Source organism: Trichechus manatus, unplaced genomic scaffold, assembly GCF_000243295.1.
Source record: "Trichechus manatus latirostris isolate Lorelei unplaced genomic scaffold, TriManLat1.0 scaffold00176, whole genome shotgun sequence".
Taxonomy (NCBI): Eukaryota; Metazoa; Chordata; class Mammalia; order Sirenia; family Trichechidae; genus Trichechus; species Trichechus manatus.
The window spans coordinates 2,305,306-2,327,684 of NW_004444112.1; the positions used below are offsets into that span (position 1 = coordinate 2,305,306).

General features: G+C 45.6%; 1 protein-coding gene across 1 annotated transcript in view; it reads right to left on the reverse strand.

Moving 5' to 3' along the window:
* PARD6G (par-6 family cell polarity regulator gamma) overlaps nt 1-22,379 on the reverse strand; it is a 64,204-nt gene that overhangs the window by 27,588 nt on the left and 14,237 nt on the right. Inside the window, exon 2 of the mRNA XM_004386912.2 lies at nt 11,537-11,759. Coding sequence (XP_004386969.1) covers nt 11,537-11,759 — 223 coding nt within the window. The remainder of the gene's footprint in view (nt 1-11,536; nt 11,760-22,379) is intronic.

Below are 22,379 nucleotides of genomic sequence, written 5' to 3' on the forward strand. Positions count from 1 at the left end.
ATAAAACAACACGTGTACTACTGTTTCATGAGAAACTATTTGTTCTGTAAGCCTTCACCTGAAGTACAATAAAATATAAAAAATTAAAAAAGAAAAATCTCACCTGGCTTCTTTGCAGAAATTGACATAATAACCCTAAAATTCTCATCCTAAAATTCTTGTGGGGCAGATGTAGGTTCTGGGGCTGGTGTTTCTTCCAGCAAGAACACTGTCCATGTCACCAGCTGCTCGGGGGACGAACAATTCCTCCTCTGCTGTCCTTTCCAACCGCGCTGCCTGTCCCAGGTGACAACACCCACCCAGCCCTGGTCTGTCCTCCTTCCACCCCCCCGGCCCCCAGTAACTTTGGGAGGATGCGACATTACAGCAAAACTGCTGCCAAGAATGACGGGCAGCAGCAGTCCTGGGAGCTCCTCCTCCTGCAGCCCCAGTGAACCCTGGTGGTCGTGAGCCCACCTCAGTCTACATACCGGACAGTAGAGCCCTCAGCCCTCCTCTGCTTCCCAAAGGTTTGCCAGAGGAAGGCAGTAGGAACTCCAGGTTTCCAACTAAAATGCAGGGCAAGGCAGGGCCCTGAGCCTCAGTCCGAGGAGCTCTAGGAGAGGCAGGTGGGTCTAGGTGCTGGCTATGGGAGGAACGGGCTGTGAGGGCATCTGCGTCCTTGCTGTCATGCCCCCACAAGGCGACCAGGACAGAGCAACAGACAGGGAGGTGGGTGAGGGGGCTTTGCCAGGACCTGAGGGCTGAGCACGGCCAGTTGCTAAGTGGAGGGTGTGGGATGAATGAGGCTCAGGCCCATCACGTTGGTGGGAAGAGGCAACGCCAGCATCAGCGGGCCCCGGCGCCATTAGCGCCTGGCCCCCGTCACCAGGGCTCATCTTCCAGCTACCAGATGCCTCCGTGACTCATAGGTGGAGGGAGGGCTGAGGGGTTGAGGGGCCGTCCACGTGTCGAGCCTCTGAAGACACGCTGCAGCCAGGGCTGAACCCAGCCTGTACTTACGGACACGGCAGTGGTTTCCAGACAGGAGAGCTGTAATTGAAACCACCGAAAATAACTGCTGGCAGAAAATGCCCGCATTCAGAGCAGCCTCCTCCAGCAGCTCCCATGGCTGGCGCCCAGCAGCCTGGCTTTGCCAACGCACCTAAACCAGATGGCAGGAGCCCCACAGGGGCCAGGGACTCGTCAGATGACCCCCGGTCTGACCCTGGCTGCAGGGACCCAGAGCTCTGGCCTCTCCCTCACACTCAGCCTGACCCTCTTTTGTGAGATGGGTTAAATGCAAAAAACACAATAACAACAGAAGCAAGTTCCCTAAGACCAGCATACGATGTCAGCGCGCAGTGCTCCCTTCCCTCTGCAATTACCGAGAAGGCCATCGACCTGGTTGTCTTCAGGTGCTGCACTAGCACCCCACTAGCAGCACACGGGGACTCACAGAGTTGGGGTGGCCTTGGCCCTCACAGGCCCAGACGGACACACCCTTGCAAGTCCCCTGGGCCCCTCAGTCCACGGGCTCTTCTCTCACCTCCCATTCGCTGAGACCCCTCCAAAGAGGAGAGGGTGAAGCACCAAGAGGAGCAGTCAGTTTAAAATGACCAACAGAGGCTCTAAGCCAAATGAAACACTGCTCAAAGAAGACCTTCTCAACAGCTGGGCTGAGGTATAATTCGTGAATGATCAAGTGCATAATCAGGTGGTCTTTAGTGTAGTCACAGAGCTGTGCAACCATCAGTCACCCCACCTAATTCCAGAACTTTTTCATCACCTCAAAAAGAAACCCTGTACCCGGAAAGCTGGTAATAGGGAACTCAAGGTTGAGTAAGGACAGTGTTGACATTTAGTGGCATTGTTAACCATTGTCATAGGACAACATGTGTACTGTTTAATGAGAAACTATTTTGTTCTGTAAACCTTCATCTAAAGTGAGAATAGCAGCACAACTGGAAGAACGTAATCAACGTCACTGAACTGTGCATGTAGAAATTTTTGAAATGGTGTATCTTTGGCTATGTGTATTTTCACCAAAAAAAAGGTCAAGAAGGGAGAGTGTTGACACGTTGTGGGGTTGTTAACCCATGTCGTAAAACAATATGTGTACTGACTGTTTAATGAGAAACTATTTGTTCTGTAAACCTTCACCTAAGGTACAATAAAAAAAAAAAGAAACACTGTACCCACCAGCTATCCCCCCCCATTATCTCTCCACCACCCTCAAAAAAACAAAAAATCAATTGCCATTGAGTCGACTCCAACTCATGGTGACCCCGTGTGTGTCAGAATAGAACTGTGTTCCACTGGGTTTTCAATGGCTATTTTTTGGAAGTAGATCTCCAGGCCTTTCTTCCAAGGCACCTCTAGGTGGACTTGAACCTCCAACCTTTCAGTTAGCAGCCAAGCGCATTAACCATTCGCACTACCCAGTGACTCCTTCCCCCGACCCTAGCCAGAGACAGAGACAGAATTTCCTCTTCCATTTGATAGACAGAAACTTCACAGAGCACAAGTCTATCCTCAGACACGTGGAAATGTGACTGAAGTCCCTTATTAACATTCTAGAATTAAAATGGGAAGCAAAAATATTCTAGAGTAAAGGTTTTCTAAAGGCATCTCAAATTCTGCCTCATTTTTATTCATTATATGATGTTTTAAAACATAAAAGAGAAGAAAGAGATCAGCACTTAGGGGGAGTGAAAAACACAGGCGTCACACGCACGAGGCCCCTTCCTGCGACCCTGTCCGGACCAGCTGCAGAGAAGGGACTTTCCTTGGTGGGGGTTTATACATCCATGACGAGTACTCTGGCCGAGCCAGAATTAAACAAATCTACCAATCTCTTCACGTCGAACTAGCCACCTTAAGAACACCTGGCCTGGCATGTCTGTCGGGACAGCAGGAAGGAAGCCTTCTGAGCGTTCAGCAGCAGAGGCTGCTCCCTGCACCTGCAGGCTCACTTCTGAGCATGGCAGAAACTCCTTCCACAAACGCTGTTGGGTTTGGATTGCAAAGTGGTTGTCTTGGCCTAGCCTCCCTGCGGAAAGCATTTCCCGTCCGAGTCCTCCAACACATCTTTCCAAAACAAGCTTTCAAATGAGGGCGTCCTCCTCTTTGCTGGCCCATGCACCCCAGGCCTTCGAGAGGCCCTCCCAAGGCCAACACCATGGTCTCATATTTGCTGCAAACTTTCTAACACTTTCAGGAACTTGTTGATCTTTCTTTTTTCCCCTCCCCTGGACCGAGACGTGGGAAGATGGAAAGAAATCGTTACTCAAAATATGCGCAGTGCCAGTGGCAGTGTGACAGCTGACGGCCTACCTGAATGCAGGTTTTCTGCCCAGGGCAACAGGCTGCAGGCAGTTCCCTTGATGAGCTCCTGGGGCTCTTCTACCTGCTCTCTGGTTTTTGGGGGAGTGGTCTTTGAATTTGGCCTTTTCCCTGAAGTTATGGGTGGGGTGGACTGGAAGGACCTGTGACCTCAGACTCAAGCTCGAGGGGCCTTAAGTTTTAGCTGCCATTTGGGGGCTCCAGGAGGGCCTCCACCAGCCTTCACGGAGCACCCCACCCTAGCAGAAGCCCACGCCGAGGGTGGGAGAGAAGGTCCCTGGGGGGCCCAGCCTGCATGGGGCTGGTCATCAAGACATGCTGAAGACGGAGTTGTGTTTAGACTGCACGCTTCAAAATCCCTAATATATTCCTTAGTCTTTGCATAAGTTTCTCAACTGGAAAGTCAAAGACAAGCTTGCAGGAGGGAAGGAGGAGAGAGACCACCACACTCTACCAGTTCCAAATTCCTACTTTCCCCTGTCTACCTCATCCTTGAGTCCCCAGCACTCATAAGTGGGGAACTTCCTACACGATTAGCTGAGGGGAGGGAACCGTGGGAGTAGGACCTAAGGCTTGCTTGGAAGGCGGAAGGAGAAAGTCTGGTGGAAGGGACTGCCTGCAGCGGCAGGCGGACCGGTGACTGCAGGGGGCGCCGGAAGTACTCCACCATCAGGAAGCGGGAGATGCTCAACCAGAAGTGGTCGCTAGTTCTTAAGCAAAAACAAAACAAAACAAAACAAACCGTTGCCATGGAGTGGACTCCAACTCACAACGACCCTATAGGACAGAGTGGAACTGCCCCATAGGATTTCCAAGGAGCGGCTGGTGGATTCGAACTGCCTACCTTTTGGTTAGCAGCCAAGCTCTTAACCACTGTGCCACCAAGGCTCCCATTACTTCTTAGGGGCCTGCATTTTGAAAAAAGTACAACTCCTCACCTCTGATACGAAAGTTTTAACAAGAGCATAGACATACCAGTTACAAACATGTTCCATGGCTATTTTATAGGAATTTATACAGACAGTGACAGAGCTACTTTGTGGAATGTTTGACTTCAACCCACCTAAAACACACAAAAACAACTTAGGAGCAAACAGCTCCAAATCCAACTGCAATTCTTAGCCTTAATTTTCTGTCTGAGTTTGTTAAGCATGACAAATGGTTTGGGGTGCAGAGCCTCGGTGTGGTTGGCATGTGCCGGGTGATGCCTGTGTGTTTTATTATGACTCCACGTGAGTTATTTTCCAGCAGGAGAGGATGAACATTACAGAAATGCAGGGCAAAAACAGGAAAAGTAACTGCTATGCAAGAGGAAATCCATATCTTGCTGACGTTTTTGGAAAAGAAAATGTTCACGGTGGAAATTTTTCTCTCTCTGAATTAGTACCAGCTTAGTACAGGTAAATCACTTCTACGCTAAACTGTTTCACACTAATGTGCCACAAAAGTTCACTGTGTGGCATTTCTAAATAAGGATTTGCCTGCCTGGGGAACAATGACAAGGTCCTAAGGGGATACCGGAGACTAAGGGATTCTCGATCCTCAAGTTGGTTGCTTGCTTCTGAGCTCTGGTTAGTCTGGGAGGGAGACGCTTGGACGTCCTTCTCTGCGCTGTCTATCTAAAGGTGCCAGACAAACCCAGAGTGCTGCAAACCATTTCAAACAACTTTGAGAGCTATCTTTAGAAGCTTCGGTTTCATCATGTACAAAATGTGAATAATAATAACTACACAACTTGGTTTGTTGTGAGAATCAGATGTAAATTTGAAAAATCCTTGGTTAACAGTACAATACTAAATACATGCTTGTTTTTGAGAGAAGAGAGGAATTCATGTGTTTCAAGGCAAACTCCACAAACTCCAGGGTGCATATGAGTGATGGGAGAAGTGCACTGTGACCCTAGGACCCCCAGACACTGGCTCTGCAGGTTGGAGCAAGACCCAGACTCCCTGTATTTAGCAAGTCCTCCCCAACTCCCACCCCAGGCACCACACTAGGAACGACTTCTGAGGGTTCCTGAAGTAAAGATGATAATCACCAGCTGCTGTCGAGTCGTCCCGGACTCATGGTGACCTCACGTGTGTCAGAGTTGATCTGTGCTCCACGGGGTATTCAATGACTGATTTTTTGGAAGCAGACTACCAGGCCTTTCTTTCAAGGTGCCTGTGGGTGGATTTGAACCACCAACCTTTCTGTTAGCAGCTGAGCGCATTAACCATTTGCACCACCAGGGACTCCTAAAGATGGTATCAGAGAGGTGAATTTTAGGAAGTAATAAATGTTAAAGGAAAAAGAGGAAGAGAAAGTTGTCACTAAGCTGGGGCATCTCACACACACAGGGAAACAGACACTAAAATCAGAAATGCTGGGGTGAGGAGGCCGGAGCCTCGCTGCACTTTTAATGAAAACGTGATGAGTAGAGCCAGCAGGACTGAGGGTCGACAAACCCAATGTGCCAGACCATCTAGCAGGGGCCAGCCAGTCTGTATCCTGCTCTCAAATAAGAGTACTGGTGGCAGGCAAACATGGGCAGAAGGGAGGGGAGAGGCAGGAGGCCCACTGGGCCCAGCTGTGGGCTCTTGGGCCATCCACTGGGAGGGGTTGGCAGAATGTGGAGTCAGCAGTGCTTGGAGATAGGCTACAGCGTGGGCCCTGACAGAGAAAAGAGCAGAAATCAGACAGACAAGCACACATCTGCCGAGCTGCACTCCTGAGGGCCTGGGTGACCAGTGTGAGGTCACTTTATAAAGGGCTTCAGGGACAGCTTTTCTAAAACAGCTTTTCCTCCACTCCCAGGCATGTCTGGAATGACCCCGTAGCTCTTCCCTGGTCACAGGCAGAAGGGTGGATGTCCGATGAGCTCGCTGGGCTCCACTGGCCCCGACTGCCCCAGGTAGAAGGCAGCTAGCCTCTGTGATTAGCAGCCCCTTTAAGAACAGAAAGGCCACAGGCTTTGGCACACAAACCTCATCACGTGGGAAGTGGTGTGGGGAGTGTCCCTCCAACAGCCAAGGCCCCACTAATCACAGGGTGGCCGCTGCCCTCCCCCAGCACAGCTTCCTTCTCTCCTGAAGTTTCCTCCAAACAGAACATTTAACTGGATTCAAAATTACTAGTAACATGAATGTAAACAGCTTCCTGAGCTTGGTAACCCCAAGAGCATGACTTAGGGGTAGACTTAGGGAAGCTATGGCTGAGAGGGTAGGACTTAATGATTGTGAGTAACCTGGTGATTTTTCCAGCAACGATGCCTCAAATGCAAAATGCTTTAGGGAACACATGTAAGATCAATACCCATTAACAATTTCTCACTTGCTCAAATGATGTGCTAACCAGTCACTTTATAAACATGCTAAAAATGTTTCAACTTAATTTCCACAGTGTTTCCAGGAGACGAGTCCTTTGCCAGATCCTACCAGTGTTGGGATGTCCCATCTGCTTGGCCAGCTCAGCCCCCACCTTGCCCCACGGCCTCTCCCACCAGCATCAGTGAGCACCCATTGTTGGCCCAGCAAGGCAGCTCTCAGGGGCTTGCGGCTCCTTGGCCCACCTCCCACTTTTCTTCCAAATGAGCTCTTCAGCCTGGCACTTCTAAGCTAACGAGCCCCCACCTTTCATTTCCTCCATGACTGCTCACCACTTTCCCATCTACCCAGGCCCCCTGTTAGTCTAGTCCCTGACGCCCCGCCCCGCATCACCCCTGCAGCAAGCCCCAGGCCCCCTCTGAAGCAGCCCAGCCTCCCAGCCCTCAGCCCTCAGACAGCACCTGTTACCTGGTCAAGATGCACCCAGGGCTGTAGGTCCCCAAGGGCAGCACTGTCACCAGCCTTGGTGTCCCCAGCCCTCAGCAGATGCTCAATAAGTAAGGTGACCCTATAGCTGAGTGTCCACACCAGAACCCTCTAGAGAGCGGCCGGGTTGAATGAAAGCAATAAACTGTGTTAAGTGAGTGAATAAGTTAGTAAATAAGGGGCGATCATATGGCTATCACTAACACTGGCCCAGAAGCCAAGTTCTTAGCTGCAGGCTCTGTACCTTAACTCAGAGCCCAAAACCAAACACAAACACTCAAGTCAAAGGGAAGTGAAGCAGGAACCTGACTTCAGGAGGGACAGGCACCAGGTCAGCTCCCCGAAATCTCTGCACTAAACAAATAGCCCATCACCAGGTGTACCGCAGCCCCCGGGGGCCAGGGGAACCCCACAGCACCTGTCCCACAGTCTGAGGGGCGACACCCATCAGCCAGCTGTTGACTACGTTTAATACTGCATTAAAGCTGGAGTTTAACTTCTTACACAAACCTTAGCTGGGACACACTGGGATATTTGCAGCTCACTCATTCAGTCAACTGCAGGGAAGTGGCAGATGCTTTGCTATATATATGCTGGTTTTTCAAAGATGGGCAAGGCATGGCCCAGTAGCCATAAAACACAGGAGCGAATGCTAAGTGGTGATGGTCACAGATACCAGCTACAGCAGTACTGTCTCTGCTTTTGTCTGGCAACAAAGGAGCAGGTCCTGCCAACCCTCCCGGGGATGTGAAGGACACATTTCAGGTGGAGGCAGTGACGAGATGCCAGGCTGCTCCCCTACTTCATGCCCTGCTGGCCTGTTTCTGATGCCGTGACCCTCAGGATACCAGGCGCCACTTGGAGATGCACTGGAGGCTTCCATTACCAGAGGAAGAGACAATTTTTTTAAAATTAGGAGCAAACATATTAATTAAAAAGCCAAAGTATTCCATGTGCTGAGGACAGCTGAATTTGGAGTAGAGATGAGGCAAGCCTGGCAACTTCACCACCGTCTGGTGACGACGGGAGAAGTCCTATTTGAATCCTGCCCAGCCGCTGGCTAGGAGCCAGCCTCGATCAAGTGCTTTTGATTGTTTAACACATTTATCGAGATATAATTGACATACTATAGTAAGTTCAGCTGTTTAATGAGTACAATTCAATGGTTGTTAATACATTCACAGCACTGTGCAACCATCACCACTATCTAATTCCGGAACATTTCCATCACCCCAAAAAAAAAACCTGTACCTCCCCCGCCTCTGGAAACCTCTAATCTGCTTTCTGTCTCCATGGATTTCCCTGTTCTGGACGTTTCATAGAATTGAAACCCTACAATATTTGCCCTTTTGTGACTGACTTATTTTGCTCAGCATGTTTTCAAAGTTCATCCATATTGTAGTGTATATCAGAACTTCATTTCTCTTTACGACAGAATAATATTCCATTACATGGATATATCACATTGCGTTTATGCACTCAGCCATTAACAGACACTTGGGTTATTTCCACTTTTTGGCTACTGATTAGTGCTACTATAAATATTGGTGTACACGTTTTTGTGTGGACATGTTTTCCGTATGCTGGCGTTTTGTTGAGGGGTTTTTACATCTATGTTCCTAAGGGATGTTGGTCTGCAGTTTTATTCTGGTGTCTTTGGTTTTGGGGAAGAAATTATTTTAAGTGGAAAACAGATTTATTTTAAAAAATTTTATTTATTTTGTTGTGGTGAAAATAAATTAATTTTTTAAAACATAGTTAAGGGTATATTTCAATATGTACTAGAAGAATACTAACTTTTCATTTGTGACAATAACAAAGTTTCCTTTTAAAATACACTTAAACAAAAGATATATCAATTTATAGAAAGCTATTAAGGGGCTGCCATGAGACTGAATCCACTAGACAGCAATGAGTTGGTTTTGTTTATTAAGTGAATGACAGACTGGGTGTGGCTATAGGAAAAATCATAGAAATGGCCTGACCCTGACTGGAATCTTGAAGCCCCTGGTGTGGTAAGAGGAGCGTGGGGTTGTGAGTGTTACTCCTGTGTGGGGCCCTCAGCTCTGCCTGACCACCTGTGGCAAAGAAGAAGAAACAGAGGGTCCATGTGCTTCATTACAACACACATCTCTCACACTGATTAGCAAGTCCGTCTATCTTGAACACAGAACACAGTGTTCCAAGGGCACTAGGATGGCTATTGCTATCTCGGACTACTCACAGAAACACAAGCTCCCCCTTGCTTCCCCATCTTTGATACCATCTTTAGAGCCAGAGGGTCCTTGCGGATGGGGGACGAAGCCCCGATCCCCAACGACAGGCTGGGGGCCAGGTGGTGCACTTGTGATGGGCGAGTTCTCGTGGGCCTTGGGACACTGTCCTGCTCAATCCTGACACGACTCTGGCCTGAGCTCCCGGCCTCGGCAACAGGAGAAAGATGCCGAGCTGTGGGGACAGGGGTTCAGGATCGTAATCCAGCCAGTTGTCACCCTGAAGGCAAGGGAGGAGAAACATAAACAAGAAACAGGATGCAGGGCCCCTAAAGCGAGAATGGGTGAGGCTGCAGGCGCTGCATGGAAAGGCAGCGTGGTCCCCTCTGCGAACCCACAGTCGTTTCCCGTCCTCACCTCAGCCAAGCCTGCTCGGCGGCCTCCTCAAGGGGTGAAGGGCTTCTGCGGGCCCCATGGTGCAGGACACCGTGTCTGCGCAGTGACATGACCCCCCCACCATACACTCAGGGTTTACAGCCTGCTCCTGGGTCCCAGGTAACCCTTTAGCAGCACTGGGACATGGCCAGGAACTGCCCTGGCCTTTGTGAGACTCGGATCTGGCCAGGGTGGGCAGCACATCAGCCAGGCCTGGATAAGTCCATAAGGGTGATGCACACAGAGAAGCTGGATGAGGGCAGAGCGTGCCCACCTTCTCTCCAGCACCCCAGTGACCATCCTGACGCTGACAGAGGGGGATGGAGCTCAGGTGGCACCCGCAGCCCCTCTGCACTTGGCCATCGCCTCCAAGTGACCATCGCCTCCCCCACCCCCCAGTGCCCATCTTGACTCCAGTATACCCCAATGACCATTGCCTATGCCAGCCCCCAGTGATCATTGCTGCTAGCCCCTAGGGACCATCCTAATGCCAGTACTCCAGTGACCATTGTCTCCAGTCCCCCCACTGACCATCACCTCCAGCCCCCAGTGACCATCTCAGTGCCAGCATCCCAGTGACCATTGCCTCCAGTCCCCTAGTAACCATCACCTCCAGCTCCCCAGTGATCATCACCTCCACCAGCTCCCCCCATGACCATCCCAATGCCAGCATCCCAGTGACCATCACCTCTGCCACCCACCCAGTAACCATCATCTTCAGTCCCCCAGTGACTACCACCTCCACCAGCAATCCAGTGACCATCCCATCGCTGCAGAGGCCAAGTGCTGGACATACTCCATGCACTCCACACTCATGGAGTCATCTGGTCCTCATGGTGACTCGATGGTGTCCACTACTAGTGCCCACTTTACAGAGGTGCAAGAGGTGAAACCACTTGCCTGAGGACCTGACTCTCCCACCCAGCTTGGCAGTCCCATCCCTGAAGCCCCCCCTGCCTTTCTCCCCAGCACACCACAGCCACTCCTCTCTGCCTCCACAAAACCTTCTGAACTCTGCCAAGGACCCTGAGTCCCTCCTCCTCCCCATGAGGATCGAGCTTGCACAAGGCCCCCACTGGGCATTGTGCCCCCATGGTGCTGAGTGGTCAGCAGGTGCTCGGTGGGTCCTGAGGGAGGAAGGAGATGACCTCCGAAGTCAACTGTAAATGTGGCACAGTCCAAATATCAAGCCCTCACCTGCAGGTTTCTTTCCTTCAGTATATTATTTTGAAATGTTAAGGGTCTCCTGAGCTTGGAGAGGAGAAAAAAACCTTTAAAATGCAGTTCTGTGAGATGAGCCAACATCAGGATGCGCCCCCTCTCCCCCGCTCGCCCCACCAGCCCTTAACCACCAACCTGTGAGTCATTTACTTTCACAAAAAATGATACCATTATTACTGACAGCAAAGCCAGGCCCTGAGAGCTAAAAATTGACCAACATTATAATTTAAAGCTAACGTTTTTTTCCAATCCTAAAAAGACAGTGGAAATACACACTACTAACCTTAAGTTAGTTGCATTCTTAGATTACTGACTAATGCCTTTTCCTTACTGAATTCATTTGCTTCCAGTTAAAATGCTGAAAGCATCAATGTTATTTTTTCCTCAGAATTTAAAAGTCAGAAGTCAACATTACTTAAGGTGGAAAATGCAGTTTACATTCAGCGTTTCTCATAAATCAATGCTGGCCAAATAAATTTTAACTTCTGCATGTATTTCCCACCACACTAAAGCGCAGAGGCCCTGGGCTCTGCATCCACCGCCATGCGCTACCTCGCTTCTGGACGAAGACACGGAGCAGGGGACAGGCGCTGGACACGGCCTTGCAGAAGTTGTCATCGTTGTTGATGGGCAGCAGATCTCCATGCACATCTGCGTAGCCGATGGTCACGTCGGTGCTGGCGAGCCGGTGGGTGTGCACCACCAGCTGGTAGAAATCCTCAAACCTGCCCGGCCTGTGGCGGTCCAGGGAGAACCTCCGGAATTCGGCCCCAAACTGCAATGGAAGAGATGGGGTGAACGGAGAGCAGGGAGGGAGGTGCCCTGGCGGGGGAGTGGGGGCGGGGACCAAGGGAAGGGGAGTGGCGGGGAGAGGACATGCTCTCCCTTAGGCAGGGAGAGGGGCTCTGAAGGGCGATGGGCTGATAGGTGTGAGTGGTGGGGAGACCTGGAGGGAAAAGAGAAATTTCAAAATTAATTGCAAATATGGCCAAGTGCTAGGAGACAGGAGCTCAGGGCCTCACAGGGCCCCCTCCTCGAGGCAGCAGGCCTGGAGCCTGGGGGAGCTGGGACATCGGGACAAGTCTGCAGGAGGAAGGGGTGACCAGGGTCCAGACACAAGCCCAGGGAGGGCTCAGATGACTCAAAGGCTGGAGAGAAAGCAAGGCAGATAAAACTTCTGGGCTTTTTCTAGGGGCAAAGGGGGGTTCTGTAAGAGTTTTCATCTTAAGCAAGGAAGTTTCTTGATTTGATTTGCATTTCAAAAGAATCAGAAGTAGAAGCAAAGTGGAAAGACAAAGAAGCTGGTAAAAGGAGCCTCAGGAATTGGGGAGATGTGATGGACGAGTGGGCACTGGGAGGTTACAATTACTGCGCACTGGACTGGCACTCAATGAAAAAGCTAATGACCCTGGGAACTGTGACCAGCTGGCCAGTCTTTGGGAAGGAAACGCCGGAGCTGGGAAACGCCGGAGCCAAACCTCCCGCAGCACTGGCCACTCAGATACCTGTAGAGCTACAGGCCACCTAAAGAAGGAGGCCTGAGCACTGCCCCTACCTAAAAATGGTGGTCTGAGCACCGCCCTTACCTGAAGAAGGGGGTCTGAACACCGCCCCCACCTGAAGAAGGGGGTCTGAGCACCGCTCCCACCCGAGGAGCCACCCCTGGATGCGGGCTGCTGGCTCGGGGCTTGTCCTCACCCAGCGAAAGGGGCCTGTGACTGCAGCAGCAGTCATGCTCTGCGGTACAACCGACACTAACTTTACTGGCCCCCAAACACACAAAACTAAATGTCTAGTGATTACAGCATCTAGACCTGCCAACTCAAGCGTGTGGTTTTGTGCAGGTCTCGAACTTAAGCTGCACCAGTGTCACCTGGTGCAAGCAGATCAGGAGTTTGCATTTTTAACAAGTCCCAGGAAGCTGAGGCTGTTGGTCTGGGGATCTTACTGGTTTTAAGAGAAATCAACTTCCAGAGATCCTCTTTGCTAACGCTGATGTGTCTGAGCACCAGTCACTTCTCCACCTCTTTCAAAATAGGATTCTCCACCGACCACAGGAAAGCAACCTCCACCATCCCACATGGCCCCAAGGAGTAAAGATCTCCCAGGTGCAAACAACGGGATGATTCAAAATACTGGTTTGGGGAAAGCCACCTTTAATGACTAATCAAAACACCTAAGGCCTGCCAGAAACTGACTTTCCCTACACATATGTGTCGGGTGAGGAGAGAAGCGTGTCCCCACCCTCAACTCCCCTCCTCTGTGAGAGGGGCCTAGGGCAGCACAGCAGAGCAGACCCTAACATCCCCCGATCCATGTTTAAAGATGAGCAATTTTCTTCTCAATATTTATCCCAAGGATGCGGCTGGGGAACAGGTCAGATTCTTGCAAACACAGGGCTGGTCTGGGGCCCTGAAACTTCTGACACCACAACAGGAGTTCTCCACGATTCCTTCAGATTCAGCTACACTCAGATCATGAGGTGTTTACTTCAGTAACGGCCAAGCCCGCTCTTTCCCATCTCTTACATCCAGTATATACTAAATTCCAAACCAATTAGTCTTCAGCAGTATATACCTTTCTTCTCACTGAATACACAAGAAGAGTTTAATCATAAAGTCTAACGAAACTGACGAGTATTTCTGACTTTTATATGGAATTCTTACTTAAATATTCCCCCAATCTGGGTACAAGTTCAGAACATGCATTCGTATTCCCCTCAGGACTTCCAAGCCTCCCTCCCTCTCCTTACTTGGCATCGTGCTTCTTATGCTCCATTACAGCAACTACAGCTTAACTAAAGACAAACTGCATGCAGTAATACACGTCAGTCCTACAGCATTTAAATCGTAACTGCATTTCGTAACTAACCTAAGATGCATCTCAATTTATTTCTCAGTACTTTTAATAAATTTCCTTAGAATGTATTAGCATGTTAATTTTAATTACAAAACAAATTCAGACATTTTCCTAACAGTATGTCTGATTTGTGTTTGGCGACGAGGTTGGCTTTGCCAACACAGCTATATGGCGAACATGCTTCATGCACTGAACGAGCTCTGAAGTTTAGGCAAAATTAGATTTAAAATGTGTTAGGATAAAAGTGTCTTATTGAAAAAAACGGGTTGGCATGGGGTACTAAATTAATATTTTTATTTTCCCAGTATCCCAGATTGTTGTTGTTGGGAGCTGTCGGGTCAATTCTGACTCATAATGACCCCATATAACAAGTAGAACTGCCCCATAGTTTCCCAGGCTGTAACCTTTACAGAAGCAGGTCGCCGCCTCTTTCCCCCGCGAGGTGGCTGGTGGATTTGAACCGCCGACCTTTCAATTAGCAGCCAAGCACTTAACCACCGCGCCACCAGAACTCTTGTATAGCAGATTAAACAAGGTGAAAGAATTAGCAGGTGTAATTCATTGTCATATAATTCTTGGTAAAGCCCTTGTTTTTGGCATACTTGCCAAAAATGGAAAAAGTGAAGGACTCTAATGACTTACAAGTTAGGTGATTTCCAATTCTTTGCTTTCAGCAAAATTGAAAGAGGTCATAATTAAATTGTCAGCTAACAGATTCTTAAGAATAGACTACTTTTTTTTGGCATGTGAATTGGTGAGTATTCAAAGAATCAAGCACCTCATGCTGGCATGCTCTTCCACGCCCACCTTCTCATCCAGGTGAATGAGGTTTCCCAGTGTTGACGTCCATAACAACGAAAAGCAGCAAAAGAACTGATGCTGGCCTTGTCTCATTTTAGCAATTAACAATTCTTACTAAGTAAAGGATTTTTAAAATGTTTACATCGGATGGCTAATAATGATCAACATTTGTAACTGTTTTGATCAACTGTGATTTAACAATAGTGTAATGACTCAATCTAAAAATATCTTTAAATATGGCCACACGAAAAAAAATCAATTTACATACATATTTTTGAGCCACCAAGCATAAATTAGCGTAATCAAACATAAATTATTAGGATAAAATTCTCTTGGGGGAGTAATGGAAACAAGAGATCAAAGAGAAAAAGGAACCATGTAAAATTCCTGATCATTAAAAAAGAGCTTGTTCATCCTATTTTAAAATGGATACTAGCAGGATGAAATCACTCCAGCATTTAGATTTCACTGGCTATATTTAAAATATCATATGGTAAGTTTTATTTTTAAATGAAATATTTACAACCTGCTGGAAATTATATCCTTTGCAACTATTTATATTTATTTTTAAAAATTTAAATGTCAACTTAAAAATATATTATTTCCTCTAGTGTAGTTTTTCAAAATTATTTTAGGGGTAGGTGATGTTTGAAGACCACTGCATTAGGTATAGGGATCACTATGAAAGTGCCTAAATCACCACAAAAGGTCAACAAAGAGACTTACCATTGCCCCAATATTTTCACTGTCTCTTAATACTTCCATGTGTCTGTGTGTTCATACAGCAGGGCTTAAGACAGGAGTGATGGCTTCAACATCTGCTGAGATTCATTCATTCCCATACTCAAACTGCAAACTAGCTTAAAGGGAGCTGTCCTGTTCTGGGAAGTCATCTCCTCACTCCAAACCAGTTATGAACCTCAACTGATGCTCAATACTTGCTAAGAAAAGTTTTAAGAAACGCTTACTTTGCTGTGCCTGGCCTAGGTCAAAAAAGACAAGCCAATAGACTACTGCATCAAAAAACTCATTTTTCCACCTTTCATACCCACTCGCAGTCTCTACCATTTCCCATAAAAGGATCCAGGGCGCCTTGGCAAAATGGCTAATTCTAGGTATGGGGCAAGAGATGTGCATGAGCCTGTGAATTTCATCCTTCTAGAAAACAAGGAATCATTAAAGACTACTAGGGTTATAGCAAAAGGACTTGGGAGCTAACTTGAATAATCTTCCACCAGCCAAAGATTTGCTCATTTGTGTGTCTGACCATCAATGAGGATAATAACTGTTATGGATTGGAACACATCCATTTTTTATAAATTCATTTGTTTATATTGTTAAAAAAAAATTTGTCACCTTCTGGAGGATGCTAGGGAACCAACTCAATATTTTGAATACTGGTAAATACAGAGAAAGAATTAAGCTTTTTTTTAAAGGAAGTGTTATGGATTGAATCGTGTCCCCCCAAAATATGTGTTGTGAATACTAACCCCTATACTTGTGGTTACAATCCCATTTGGGAATGAGTTTTCTCGGTTACATCAATGAGGAAATATCAGTATAGGGTGTGTCTTAAATCAATCTCTTTTGAGATATAAAAGAGCAGATTAAGCAAGCAAGCAAGCACAAACAGAGAGGAAGATACATGCAACATGATCACCAAGGAACCTAGGAACAGAAGCTGAAAAGAGACAAGGACCTTCCCCCATAACAGACGGAGAGAGACCGTCTTCCTCTAGAGCTGGCACCCTGAATTCGGACTTCTAGACTTCCAAACTATAAGAAAATAAATTTCTGTTTTTTAAAGCCACTCACTTGTAGTATTTCTGTTATAGCAGCACTAAATAACTAAGACATAAAGATTATTAAGAAACGGAATATCTGAATAGACCCATAACAAGCAAAGACATTGAATTAGTAATTTAAAAACTTTCCACCAAAGAAAAGGCCAGGACCACATGCCTTCGCTGGTGAATTCTACCAAATGTTCACATCTACCAATTCTTTACAAACTCTTCCAAAACTAAAAGAGGAAGGAACACTTCTCAGTTCATTCTACCAGGCCAGTATTATAGTATTACCCTGATATCACAAGGGTACCCTGATAACCAGAAAGAGACATCAAAGAAAAAGAAAACAGACTAATATCCATCACTAAGATACAAACATCATCAAAAAACACTAGCAAACTATATCCAGCAACATATAAAAAGGACTATACACCATGACCAGTGAGATTTATTGCAGGAATGCAAGGTTGGTTTAACCACCAAAAATCAAGCAATATAATGTTGTTGTTAGGTGTCATTGAGTCGGTTGCAACTCATAGCGACCCTATGTACAACAGAACAAACCACTACCCTATCCTGCGCCATCCTCACAATCGTTGTTATGCTTGAGCCCATTGTGCAGCCACTGTGTCAGTCTATCTTGTTGAGAGTCTTCCTCTTTTTCAATGACTCTCTAATTACACAATACACACTGTTAACTGAAGACAGGACAAAAGCCACATGATTATCTCAACAGACACAGAGCATTTGACAAAATCCAACACCCTTTAATGATAAAAATACTCAAACTAGGGATAGAAGTGAATTTACACACCCTTTTAGAGGACATCTATGAAAAACTCACACTATCATACTTAATGGTTAAAAACAATGCTTTCCCCTAAGATCCAGAACAAGACAAGAATGTCCACTCTCCCATCTTCTATTTAACACTGTACTAGAGGTTCTAGCCAGGGAAGTTTAGGCAAGAAAATAAAAGACACCCAGATTGGAAAAAGGAAAGTTAACATACGTCCATTTGCGTATGTTGCTGTTGTTGTTAGGTGCTGTAGAGTCTGTTCCAACTCATAGTGACCCTATGTACAACAGAATGAAATGCTGCCCGGTCCTGAGCCATCATCACAATCGCTGCTTTTTTGAGCCCATTGTTGCAGCCACTGTGTCAATTCATCTCGTTGAGGGTCTTCCTCTTCATTGCTGACCCTCTACTTTACCAAGCATGATGGCCTTCTCCAGGGACTGGTCCCTCCTGATAACATGTCCAAAGTATGTGAGACGAAGTCTCACCATTCTTGCTTCTAAGAAGCATTCTGGCTGTACTTCTTCCAAGATACATTTGTTCATTCTTCTGCTAATCCATGGTATATTCAATATTTTTCACCAACACCATAATTCAAAGGGGTCAATTCTTTGGTCTTCCTTATTCATTGTTCAGCTTTTGCATGCAAATGAGGCGATAAAAAATAGCATGGCTTGGGTCAGGCGCACCTTAGTCCTCAAAGTGACATCCTTGCTTTTCAACACTTTAAAGAGGTCTTTTACAGAAGATTTGCCCAGTGCAATGCGCTGTTTGATTTACTGACTACTGCTCCCATGGGCGTTGATTATGTATACAAGTAAAATGAAATCCTTAACAACTTCGATCTTTTTTCCATTTATCATGATGTTGCTTATTAATCCAGTTGAGCACTTCTGTTTTATGTAGAGGTACAATCCATACTGAAGGCAATCCATACTTTGATCTTTATCAGTAAGTGCTTCAAGTCCTCTTCATTTTCTGCAAGCAAGGTTGTGACATCTGCATATGGCAGGTTGTTAATAAGTCTTCCTCCAATCCTGATGCCCTGTTCTTCTTCATATAGTCCAGCTTCCCAGATTATCTGCTCAGCATACAGATTGAATAAGTATGGTGAAAGGATACAGCCCTGATGCACACCTTTCCTGACTTTAAACCACACAGTACCCCCTTGCTCTGTTCGAATGACTGCCTCTTGATCTATGTACAGGTTCCTCATGAGCATAATTTAGTGTTCTGGAATTCTCATTCTTCATAGTGTTATCCATAATTTGTCAACATCCACAGAGTCGAATGCCTTTTCATAGTCAATAAAACACAGGTAAACATCTTTCTGGTATTCTCTGCTTTCAGTAAAGATCCATCTAACATCAGCAATGATATCCCTGGTTCCACATCCTCTTCTGATTCCGGCTTGAACTTCTGGCAGTTCCCTGTCGATGTACTGCTGCAACCACTTTTGAATGATTTTCACCAGAATTTTACTGGTGTGTGATATTAATGATATTGTTTAATAATTTCCACATTCTGTTAGATCACCTTTCTTTGGAATGGGCACAAATATAGATCTCTTTCAGATGGTTGGCAAGGAAGCTGTCTTCCAAATTTCTTGAAACAGATGAGTGAGCACCTCCAGCGCTCCATCTGATGGTTGAAACATCTGAACTGGTATTCCGTCACCTCCTGGAGACTTGTTTTTCTCCAATGCCTTGGACTTCTTCCTTCAGTACCATTGGTTCTTGATCACATGCTACCTCCTGAAATGGCTGAACGTCGACCAATTCTTTTTGGTACAGTGACTCTGTATATTCCTTCCATCTTCTTTTGATGCTTCCTGCGTTGTTCAATATTTCCCCTGTAGAATCCTTCAATATCACAACTCGAGGCTTGAATCTTTCCTTCAGTTCTTTCCGCTTGAGAAATGCCAAGCATGTTCTTCTCTTTTGGTTTCCTAACTCCAGGTCTTTGCACATTTCATTATAATACTTTGCCTTCTCGAGCTGCCCTTTGAAATCTTCTGTTCGGCTCTTTTACTTCATTATTTCTTCCTTTCGCTTTAGCTACTTGATGTTCAACAGCAAGTTTCAGAGGCTCTTCAGACATCTATTTTGGTCTTTTCTTTCTTTCTTTCCTATCTTTTTAATGACCTCATGCTTTCTTCATGTATGATGTCTTTGATGTCATTCCATAACTCATTTGGTCTTCGATCATCAGTGTTCAATGTGTCAAATCTATTCTGAAAATCATCTCTACATTCAGGTGGGATATACTCAAGCTTGTATTTTGGTTCTCACGGACTTGTTCTAATTTTCTTCAGCTTCAACTTGAACTTGCATGTGAGCAATTGATGGTCTGTCCACATTCAGCCCCTGGCCTTGTTCTGACTGATGATATTGAGCTTTTCCGTTGTCTCTTTCCACAGATGTAGAAAATTTGATTTCTGTGTATTCCATCCAGCGAGGTCCGTGTGTATAATCGTCATTTATGTTGTTGAGAAAAGGTTTTTCAATGAAGAAGTTGTTGGTCTTGCAAAATTCTGTCATGCAATCTCCAGCATCATTTCTATCACCAAGGCCATATTTTCCAACTACTGTTCCTTCTTCTTTGTTTCCAACTTTTGCATTTCAATCACCAGTAATTATAAATGCATCCTGAGTGCATGTTTGCTCAATTTGAGACTGCAGAAGTTGGTAAAATCTTCAATTTCTTCATGTTTGGCATTACTGGTTGATGTGTAAATTGAAATAGTCTTTTTTTTCTTTTTCTGTTTATTGTTGTAGTTTAAATGAAGTTTACATTCCTAGTTAGTCTCCCATACAAAAATTTATACATACATTGTTATGTGACCCTAATTGCTCTCCCCACACTGTGACAGCACACTCCTCCTTTCCACCCAATTCCCTATGTCCATTTAACCAGCTCCTAACCCTCTCTGCCTTCCCATCTCACCTTTGGACAGAAGCTGCCCATTTAGTCTCTTGTATCTAGTTGAGCTAAGAGGCACATTCCTCAGGAGTATCACTTTATGTCCCATAGTCCAGTCCAATCCCTGTCTGAAGAGTTGGCCTGGGAAACTGTTTCAGTTCTGGGCTGAGAATCCAGGGGTGAATAATAATCATATTAACTAATCTTCGTTGTAGGCATATGGATGTTATCCTATCACTGACGGCATTGTACTTCAGGATAGACTTTGCAACGTTCCTTTTGATGATGAATGCAATGCTATTCCTCTTCAAGTGCCATTCCTGGCATAGTAGACCATGTAATTGTCCAATTCACAATGGCCAATCCCAGTCCATTTGGGCTCACTAATACCTAGGATATCGATCTTTGTGTAGTCCATTTCATTTTTTATGACTTCCAATTTTCCTAGATTCATACTTCATACATTCCATGTTACAATTATTAATGGATATTTGCAGCTGTTTCTTTTCATTTTGAGTCGTGCCACCTCAGAACGTCCCGAAAACTTTACACCACCCACATCAAGGCCAACTCTACTTTGAGGAGGCATCTCTTCCCCAGTCATATTTTAAGTGCCTTCCAACTTGAGGGCTCATACTCTGGCACTATACCAGACAATGTTCTGCTGCTATTCATAAGGTTTTCACTAGCTAATTTTTTCAGAAGTAGACTGCCAGGTCCTTCTTAGTCTCTCTTAGTCTGGAAGCTCTGCTGAAACCTGTCCACAATGGGTGACCCTGCTGGTATTTGAAATAACAGTGGCATAGCTTCCAGCACCACAGCAACATGCAAGACACCACAGTATAATAAACTGACAGATGTATGGGATCATTTGCATACATGGTTTTGTATACAGAAAATCCTAAGGATTCCACAAAATAATTATTAGAACTAACAAATGAGTTCAGCAAGATTGCAGGATACAAAGTCAATATACAAAAATAAATTTTATTTCTATACACTAGCAATGAAAAATCTGAAAAGGAAATTAAAAAAACAACTCCATTTACAACAGTGTTAAAAAGAATAAAATACAGAGAATCAAATTTAAGAAAAGTGCAATACTACATTGAAAACTACAGAACATTGTTGGGGAAAAAAAAAAAAAAAAAGACCTAAACAAATGGAAAGACACCACATGTTCATGAACTGGAAGACATAATATTGTTAAGAGTGCAATATTCCTCCCAAATTGATCTACAGGTTCAACACAATGCCTCTCAAAATCCTAGAGGCCTTTTTTATAGTAATTGGCAAACTGATCCTAAAATTTATATGGAAATGCAAGGGATGCAGAATAGCCAAAACAAACTTGAAAAAGAGCAACACAGTTGGATGGCTCACACTTCATGATTTCAAAATTTACATGGTGTTCTAGCATAAAGATGGACACATAGATCAATTAAATAGAATGAGAGTCCAGAAATAAATCCCTACATTTGTGATCAACTGATTTTTGACACGGGTGTCAAGACAATTCAATAAGGGAAGGAATGGTTTTTTCAACATATGGTATGGGATAAATGGATAGCCATATGGAAAACAACGAAGTTAGAGTCCTACGTCACAACATACACAAAAATTAATTTAAATAGGATCATAATTAGACCTAAATGTAAGAGCTAAAATTATAAAATTTAAAATTCTTAGAAGAAAACACAGAATTAAATTGTCACTACTTGGATTAGGTAATGATTTCTTAGATATGATACCAAAAGCATAAGCGATAGAAGAAAAAAAAATAGATAAACTGGCATTCATCAAATTAAAAACTTTTGTGCAACAAAGAACACCATCAAAAGAGTGGAAAGACACAATCGATAAGTGGTAACTTTGGTGAAGGGTAAGACAGTGGACAATACTGGGGAAGTCAGCACAACTTGACCAAGGCAAGGTCATGGAAGATTCATAGACACATTCAAACTCCCTGAGGGACCCAATTACTGGGCTAAGGGCAGACGACCATGGTCTCGGGGGACCTCTAGCTCAACTGGCATAACATAGTTTATAAAGAAACATCCCACTTTGGTAAGTAGTGTCTAGGGTCTTAAAAGAATGTGAGTGGCTATCTAAAATACTCCACCGGTCCCACCTCATCTGCAGCAAGGGAGAATGAAGAAAACCAAAGTCACTAGGGAAAAGTTTAGTCCAAAGGACTAACAGACCACAACTACCACAGCCTCCA